General features: G+C 45.9%; 1 protein-coding gene across 1 annotated transcript; it reads left to right on the top strand.

Moving 5' to 3' along the window:
- Nucleotides 1–1,424: 1,424 nt before the first annotated feature.
- On the top strand, nucleotides 1,425–8,841 carry LOC126260781 (serine protease persephone-like). Its single transcript, XM_049958118.1, has 7 exons — nucleotides 1,425–1,434; nucleotides 3,021–3,311; nucleotides 4,748–4,836; nucleotides 6,626–6,741; nucleotides 7,530–7,780; nucleotides 8,327–8,478; nucleotides 8,608–8,841. The coding sequence occupies exons 1-7, from the start codon at nucleotides 1,425–1,427 to the stop codon at nucleotides 8,764–8,766; spliced, it is 1,068 nt and encodes a 355-aa protein (XP_049814075.1). The 3' UTR covers nucleotides 8,767–8,841.
- Nucleotides 8,842–9,320: the final 479 nt, after the last annotated feature.

Below are 9,320 nucleotides of genomic sequence, written 5' to 3'. Positions count from 1 at the left end.
TAGCTAAGTGGACTCCTTAGCTGACTACTGCCATGTGGGGGGCCGGGGTTCGATTACCGAACCTACCAGGGGCTTCTCCGTGATGGGAGCATTGCAGAGGGTCGCTCTCAGCCTTGTGATACCAACTAAGGGGGTACCTGACCCACTGCACTAAGGAGGTGCCTGACAACTTGGACTAAGGAGGTACGTGATCCTTTGGTAGCGGAAACATTGTGCAAAGTCATCAATTGCTGGGAGTGCGGTGTGATGACGCTCCATCCTTTCATACTGCACCCTAATGAAGCCATTTCCATCCAGTGTTGCAGGATGACACGGCGGTCGGTCAGTCCCGCTTATCCCCTCTGTGACCGGGAGAGCCGTACTACTGTTACTATGAAATTCAAGTAATGTTATATATCAAGCCACAAAAGTGATTACGAGTTATCCTGAGAGGTTAAGGAATGTCAGAGATTCGACCCTTTACGTGGAATAAAAGTATTGCACAGGATCAGTGCCAGTGCAGATTGTGTTACTTGCCATGCAGTTTGGCAAAGGTGTATTTTCGGGATATTTACAGTGAAAGAAGGAAACGTAAGGATAGACGAAAAGAGCGATGTGGTCCCGGAACAACGGGCATCGGTCACAGCTTCCTTCCTTCCTTCCTTCCTTCCTCGCTTGTTTCCGAGAGCCCTCCGCGTGTCTTGCGGTGGCAGGACGCGGGAGCAGCGGCCTGGGACCCCTCCCACCTCCCCCGCCCCCTCTCCCAAATGACGCGCGTCATCTGCCTTCGCCCACGATTTTCCTCTACTGCTCCACCGTCACTATATAACACGCCTCACCAGCACTCGAAACTCAGTCCACAAAATTTGACAGTCGAGCACTCACACAATGGCGACAACGGCTATACGTATTACTGTGTCTTGCGTGTTGATGCTGCTGTTGGAATTTGCAACGTCTAGCCCTCTCTTCCTCCAAGGTGAGTCTATGCACAAAACGTTAGTTGGATTTCACTATTTCGAACTACTTGCATTAGGTTTTTTTTTTTTTCCGCAGCTCGTGGTCGTGCGGTAGCGTTCTCGCTTCCCACGCCCGGGTACCCGTGTTCGATTCCCGGCGGGGTCAGGGATTTTCTCTGCCTCGTGATGACTGGGTGTTGTGTGATGTCCTTAGGTTAGTTAGGTTTAAGTAGCTCTAAGTTCTAGGGGACTGATGACCATAGATGTTAAGTCCCATAATGCTCAGAGCGATTTGAACCATCAGTTTTTCTCTTTCTTGGGGACAGGACACAGGGAAATATTCTCTAACTCGTACCTCTCTTACGGTGCTACTATAACCAAGTAATTTTATCGGATGAGGAAGCTGTCAACAGTCTAATATAACATCCGCTGTAGAACTTTAAGGTCTGCTTCTGGTTAAGAAAGTGAAGATTTTTTTCCCAATCCGCGATGCCGTTCTGTGAAAACTAGCGAGTAAGCCGTACTTAAGGTCCTCCGCAGGACCAGAGATAAGTGTATGAAGATATTACTTTTAAAATCGTGTCCCTCAATTGCTTGAGGTATAGGTAGTAGAGGATAACTGTAGCCTCATTCCAAGTCACGGAGTAGAACAGTTTTCTATGAATCCTGATTTTCACAAGATACTCTGCTGGTATATCCAGGCGAAGTGTCCAATGTCTCTACAAGCAATGCTGTCCACACCCCCCACCCCCTCACTATATGTACATGGACGGATCAAAGTATTTGAACACTATGCGCTACAAGTATTTGAAGTACACGTGGTGCCGGATAACTATGGTCTTTTTCCAGAAGTCACATTTACTAAAGTCCAGAACACGAATTATTAGTTTTCCCATTAAAAGAGAATACGGGTTGCTTTAGAATACTGTACATGTCGTAGGAGTGGCATCAGGTACTCATGTGGGCGTTGTCCACCGTCGTAAATCATGACAGCGAAGTGGTGAGTATGTGCGAATTGGCTGTAGAGAAACGGCACATTTGAAGGCGCGATATAAGGGGAAGAAGGAACCATTTTGAGTAAACGTGTCCGTGACAATACTGTGACTGAAACTGTCCAATTTCTTGGCATAGCGACGAGAACTCACGAGTCGGTCTACAGGGAATGGTGTACCACTCGTGGCCATGATAGACGGCATAAGGACGGTGGTCTTGAAAAGGTCCCAACCGACAGGGACCCCTGCACGCGTATCCAGCCTTGTCAACGACAAACGGCTTGAAAAGCGATAGGGACAGGGACTGTTGTTGTCAGTAAAGGCAAGTCCATGAGAAGCATGTTACGGACATGAGGAGTCTGATACATTGCAAAAGGCCCTTGCTAACACAGCTCATCTTTGGTGGGGCAAACAACCCAAAAACTGGACAGTAGATCAGTGGAGGCATCTTGTGTGGTTTGAAGAGTCATTTTTCCCTCTAAAAATGAGGCAAGACATCGAAGTCGCCTACGATTTAATAAAGTGTTTTAACCGTAATATGTTGAGGCTGGAATTCGGGTCAGGGGTGATTCTGTGACGTCTGTACGGTGTTTATCGTACCACGGCTCGGGTACGCTCATTGAATGTAGTGAGAATATGAACCAGGATATTTATTTTAGTGTTCTCGGAGACCAAGTGTTGCCCATTGTTCATCTTCGTGATGAGTACCATGTGAAGACACCCTTATTGGAAGATGATGAATGCAGTGTCCACAGGACTTGAAGCATAGTGTCCCAGTTTGATGAAAATTTAAGCAGTCAATCACATTTCAGTGGGAGCATTATGTCACCCAGTGCTAATTTTAGAGGAAATATATAGTACTATTGTGAACAGTGCATAAAAGTTATGAAACAATATTCGTACAGTTTGGTACCGCTATGAGATTTAATCGTTAACATGTCACTTCATCTGGTTACGACGTATGTGAAGACACCTGTGGGTAATCCTCCTCGTAGAATTAAATATATTAGAAGGGGCAGAAGCGGCCTCAGACGGTATTAGCACTACGAGTCCTGGGGCCCTGTCTGCTCGCTACTTAACTCGGCCGCTACAGCTCAGCTGACCCACGTGACACTGGAGGTGACCCCCCTGGTGTCCGCAGAGGGCTCCGCCTGCCCCTCGGGCAGCTGCCTCCGAGTGCGCCACTGCTCGGCTGCCCTGCTCGCCATCCGCCAGCGCCGACCGCTGCCCCCGCGCTGCGGCTTCTCCGGCCTAGAGGAGGTCGTCTGCTGCCCGGAGGCGGAGGCGGAGGCGGGGGCGGAGGCGGCCGCCGGAGACTCCAACGACATCCCCAGCGGCGACGCCTGGGTCTTCCCTGCGGCAGAGCGGCGGCCCAGCGAGGCAGGTGAGTCCTCCGCTCACTCTGCCCTACTCTGCTCTACCCCCACCACTCCTCTGGCCTCTCACAGTGGACCAGCACTGCTCACTCGTGCTGCTTTACTTGTTATCGTTTACATCTGACTCACCACCTTCTTTCTAATAAAAGTCGTCTTTTCACTATATCATATTGTATATATACTAAAAATGGAGCTAATTTGCTTATCCTTGTAACTGAATCAACTGTGGGTTCTTGGTGAAACATTCTAAATTAACTAAACAAACACTGTTTTTTGCCTCTTTTTACCGATTTGGTTTCTTAGTCTTCTACTAAACTTGCAGCTTTATGTGGTTGAAGCTTTAATTATGGAAAGTAAATGTTTAAAATTCCCTTTCTCCAGGGCAGCCACCACGATCTACTATAACTCGCCACCTAAGAGCAAAAACCTCTGTAATGCCTTCAGCCTCTCGCCCACAAATGGCATGGGCCTACACATATGTTGAGTTCTTTTCCTCTCATCTAATCTAAAGGGTGGCATTCGCTGTCCCTCTCCTACAATCCAATATCACTCTCTAATGTATAGCTATTTTATGACACAGACACGTGTAATGATAATCTCTCGTGTTGTCTCCGAATACTTCATTAACTTCGATTCAGAAGGTCATACATTTTCTTCCCACGCTTGATCAGCACTTATGTTATCGTGTCGCCGTGAAAAGCTCGTTGCTGCATTGAGTAACATCTGTATCCCTCATACAGACGTCATCCGTGTATAAGAACACCACCAAAGGATACAGCAAAAATTAAGTCGCCCTATTTTCAAATAAGAATGTGAGAAGCTCGTTATTTCTACGAATTTTATGCAGCCCGCATTGGCAAATATTTCGTCTCTCTGGCACAATGCAAGCATCATATTAGTCACCAAACAGCCTACAGTTACTTCCAGACTACAGCGCACTGCGCACCTGAACCCAACCTATATATATATATATATATATATATATATATATATATATATATATATATATATATATATATATATATATATAAGAATTCGACAACTGTAATGACATCAACCACATAGTTTTTGTCACTTAAGTGCTTAGTTTTTCGGCATTCGTCCATTTATGGTACAGGATATCAGAGTTCGAAACCACCACTGCTAAGCTACTCGGAACTCCACAAGTGATAAGCGTTCAGTAAGAGAAGTGTCGTAGCCTACAGCAAACTTATTTCACTTAATCCCATTAGCCTAACTTATCCATTTAGAAATGGAACAGTTATCTTCTGGAAAGTTTTGTATTCGGTTATTTTCTGAAGTCATTTTAGCGCATTACGAAAACTGTGCATGCCTTAACGTAAGTCATGAGCAGTTTGCTCCGTGGTGATAATGAGGCCGCTTACATGAGTGCAATGGATATACACAGCGTGTATTACATTACATTTTTTTCTCTTATCTACAGCCTGCAGTTCTTACAAAGCCATGCGGGATGGTCTGGAAGACTACATTCTTCGTGGGAAACTGGCTGGGCCGCATGAATTTCCACACATGGTGAGTTCAGACTGAAAACTCTTACAACAATGTGCGTCGCCATCTACCCTTGTGTGAATGACGTCGTAAGCAATTTTATTCGACATAACGTGATGCAAGGATAAATTTTGAGAACGAATGAATCCTCATTTGTACAACAGAGAACGTACAACTGTAGCGACCATCTGTTAAGGAGAGCACAGCAGTTCTCCTGCAGCAGCTATGCAATGGTGTCCAATGTTTTCTTTAATTGGGCCTCTTAAGAGACTGTGTTTCTGTAATGAAGCATGTGAGAGGCACTTGTTCATTCTTTGGGAGTTGTTTAAGCAAGAATATCCATCATAGCAATGCTCACACAAAGGAATGAGGCTAAGCGTTACAGTTAAAAATTCTGTGCGTCCCCTTAGTGATTAAACCTGCACACTCTCTATACAATATTGAGAGAAAGCATTTCTCGCTAGTGATACGCCCATTTTATGGGAATCTTAATTTCATCATGCATTATGAACCAAAACACACGTGAACCACTGACCTTCCCGATGCACTGCATTGAAAGAATTATCATATTAGATATGTTTACCTTAAATAATAATATAACGTCGTTCACCAGAGAAAATAATTTGGGGCTCTGTTGTCAACAAACAATTAATTTGTCTTACGTCAAGTGACTGCGTTCAGAAGAACCACACGATTATTAATCTGAGTCACCATGCCAAAAATTTTAGCATCTTTGGATCTAATATTAGTGTTGCTAAATCTTAAACACGACGTCCTTTGATCGACCGATGATTTTGACAAAAGCTTGTATATTGAAACTCCCGTTGCATGCAATGAAAGTTTAACACCCAATGGTCGACTGTAGCGGTAAACTAGCTCTGAGGTGGGAGGTGTACTCTGGAGTACAGGAGGGAAGCGAGGATCACGTAGTTAGGGACGGGGCAACTACAGTGAGCTTTACGCTGACGTCAGAGTTATTGTACTGTTTTTAAATACTTCAGAATTGACGTTAAGGTTTGACTTATTGCTGGACTTCAAAACGTCATTAGACGTAGAACACACGTTCGAGCTGGACAAAGATGTGTCCTTTTTCAACGACTCATCCTGGCATTTGCCTTGTGTGACTTGGGGTAACCACAGAAACTCTAACAGTATGAGTGGATGCGGATTTGATCCGGCATACTGCCAATGCGAATCCAGAGTGTGACAGTCCGACAAGCTTGTAAATGTGAAGCAGGGGAGGTTCTGCTGAGAAATAGTTGTTAAGAACAAAATTCGGTACGTTGCGCCTTTTCAGAGTTATTCAACACTGACGTTAGCAAAGCAAGTTGTCGCACGTTCAAATTCAAGCATCCTGTCAGAGGCGATGTCGACAAACGTGTTCTTCCTTTGGTTTACTCGAGATGAACAAACGTACCTTTTGCTCACCTAGCTTAAATTTATCGCTTCTGAAAAAGGCCTGTTTGAACTAGCAATGAGTGTTTCGACACGTAGTAATTAACAGAGCCACATATGTCAGTGCATTACCGCAACTCAGCGCGTGCAAGTGCTTGAATATCCAAGAGCAACAACCTAGCTTCAGTGCTAAAAAGCTCGTGAACGACGCAACGTTTCGAATTTTTTTCTTAAGAGTTATTTCTAAGCACAGCCTCCCCCCCTCCAAAGGCCTTACAAGCTTTACAGACTGTTTCTAACCACCCTGTAGAGTACTTTTGACAAATGCATACAGGTGTGTGTGTGAGCTGTCTGTTTGCCTGGTGGTAGAAGGAGAGAAAACTTTAGCAGAGTCTGAGATGGCTGTGGTGTGTTGCAGGCGGCACTGGGATTCAACGTCCCCAACACGGAGGGCCTCAGCTGGCTGTGCGGAGGGACCCTCGTCAGCGACCAGTTCGTCCTCACCGCGGCCCACTGCTGCGCCAACAGGGTCACGTGAGTACTGTACTGCTGCTTCTATGAAAATGTGGGGAACATAGCGTTACCCTCCACACATTTTGCTCTTAACATCTGTCACGACTTAGTTTTGGAAAGGGGGTTATACGCCTATAACGACACGAGTATATTCCACTACACGAATCGTTTACGCGATGGCCGTCTCTTTGGGATCAGTCGTTGCAGGTGACAGTAAGGGCCGCTCACTTACGACAGAGTCAATTCGTCAACTTCCTCTGTCCAAGAAACACGTATATGTCTTGTTGTTTGAGGTGTATATTTGCTCTCTCTTGTCGGTCGGAGATCAACACACTGTTAAACCTTCAGAGATCGATCTCAGGGGAGCAGCTAACCTTAATTTCACTCTCTTACGGTCCAACAATTTTCATTCTCCCCTAGCAATTAATCATGAAATGGTGAGTTACCTGGAGGCTTGTTCAGATATGTGTCATTTACGCATGTGCGCTGTCCGTTTGAAAGTAACAAACGTGATACCTCAGTGTCTCAGCTTCAAGTATGCAGTACCTTTTTTTTTAAATGAACAGACCGTCATTTGACTCTGTTGTTGTTTATTTAATTACGGCCCAGGTTTTGGCCTTTTATGCCATTTTCAAGTGATTCAAACGCCATGAAAGGCCAGAATTATAAACAATAATACAGTCAAATGGCAGTGTTTTCATTTAAAAATTGTTGTATGACTGTTGCTCAGCAACATAAAAACTATACAGTAACTGTAGGTCAAGAGCGGTCAAAGCAGCTATGAGAACCGCCATGTACGTGTGTTCCAGGGGAAGGCCAGTCGCGGTGCGCCTGGGAGTGAACAACCTCACGGCGACACCAGACGGCGCAGACTACGGGATCTCAGAGATCGTGCTGCACCCCAGGTACAGGAAGCGCCAGTCCTACGGCGACATAGCGCTGCTGAGGCTGGACAGGAGGGTGGAGTTCAGCGACGCCGTCTTCCCCGCCTGTCTCAACACGCAGGACGGAGACCCGCCGAGCTTCACTGCCGCCGGCTGGGGGGCCACGAACGCTGCCGGTGAGTGGCCAGCTTGTCTGAAGTCCTGTCACTGTCCAGCACTGTATTCCAATGAACATTTCCTCAAATACGTGACCTAGGAAATATACTGTACCTTTATATCGCGTCTTTGCCATTTCGAGCCATCCAAATATTTATCATCTTTCACTCATAGTTTTAAGCCTCAAAAATCGTTTCTTGAAACAAAAATTAGGCTTGCCTGGGTGAAAATGAAACTCTTCAAATCAGCTCAAAATACTGAACAGTGCGATTAACAGCTTCCTAAAGTAATAGATCAAGCAGTATGAGAAAGCATTCAGTCTTCACGAGATGTAGACCTACCAAGAGTTATGCATTGGCACTGGAAGTAGAGTGGTATATATGGAAATATTTATGAACGTCCAGTCACCTCTCATCGTTACTTACCCTCGTCCCCATGCCTTCTGACTCTCCCAGTGCCAAATGTAAGACAGAGACAAGGTCATATCATTCTTGGTACAAGCCGCACTCTTAGCATACCATAATTTAAATGTAAGAAACAAAGTCGTTACTCTCCCTTTGTTCCAGGAACGCGACTGAGCTCTGTGCTTCTGAAGACCACCATCTACCCACGTCCATTATCCAAATGCCGAAATGCCTACAAGGACAGATTTCCACAAGGAATGGACTCGTCAGTGATCTGTGCCGGAGACCCCCAGGGGAAGACTGACACCTGTGTTGTAAGTACTCACTTTATGTGACCAGACGGATGATACCTGACGTGTCCCACAGTAACAGACAACTGGAGACCCCTCCAGTGAGCTGCTCCCACCGACTGCTCCTCAGTACGGCGTGCTCTCGTTTTGCAGGGCGACTCCGGCGCCCCTCTGGTGACTGGCCGCTCCGCCCCCTACACGGCGGTGGGCGTCACCAGCGTCGGCCCCAGGCCCTGCGGCGGCGCCCTGCCCGGCGTCTACACGCGCGTCTCCACACACCTCGGCTGGCTGGAGGGCCGCGTCTGGCCCTAGCCACAGGCCCTCCCTAGCGTCGCCACTGCTGCTCTCGTGGCCAAGGGGCGGCCCGGAGATCCAACTCGTCTGCTTCTCGTAGCCTGTGTAGTACACAGCACCTGCCAATCTGTGATACGTTACATGTGATATATTTATGTGTTTATACTGCGTTACCTGTTAGTTGAGAGTTGTGTTGCATAAAGTTGGTTCTGTAATACGTACTACAAGAAGAATTACTTGCAAAAAACATGTGTTCATCAACTGCTCCATTAACAGCAACCTTTACAGCGCACTACAACTCTCTCTTATATTTTTGCTACTTTTTATTCTGATAGTATTATTTCCTGAAGTACTTCATTAGCACAGTTCGGTGGTTCATCATGTTTGTGACAAGCGTATCGAACTAAATGCTACAGGCTTTCACGTACACATATATTCATAGCTGTTTGAAAGTGTATCGTGCATGTTGCACGTTAAGGTCTGACAACAAGTCAGAAAAAGTAAAAGAGGTATAACGATGCCAAGCATTCGTATGAAATTGTTATTTATTGTATAAACCCTGTGATATAACT

Source organism: Schistocerca nitens, chromosome 5 (assembly GCF_023898315.1).
Source record: "Schistocerca nitens isolate TAMUIC-IGC-003100 chromosome 5, iqSchNite1.1, whole genome shotgun sequence".
Taxonomy (NCBI): Eukaryota; Metazoa; Arthropoda; class Insecta; order Orthoptera; family Acrididae; genus Schistocerca; species Schistocerca nitens.
The sequence above is the reverse complement of the archived record's forward strand: the minus strand, read 5'-3'. Positions and strand labels throughout refer to the sequence as shown.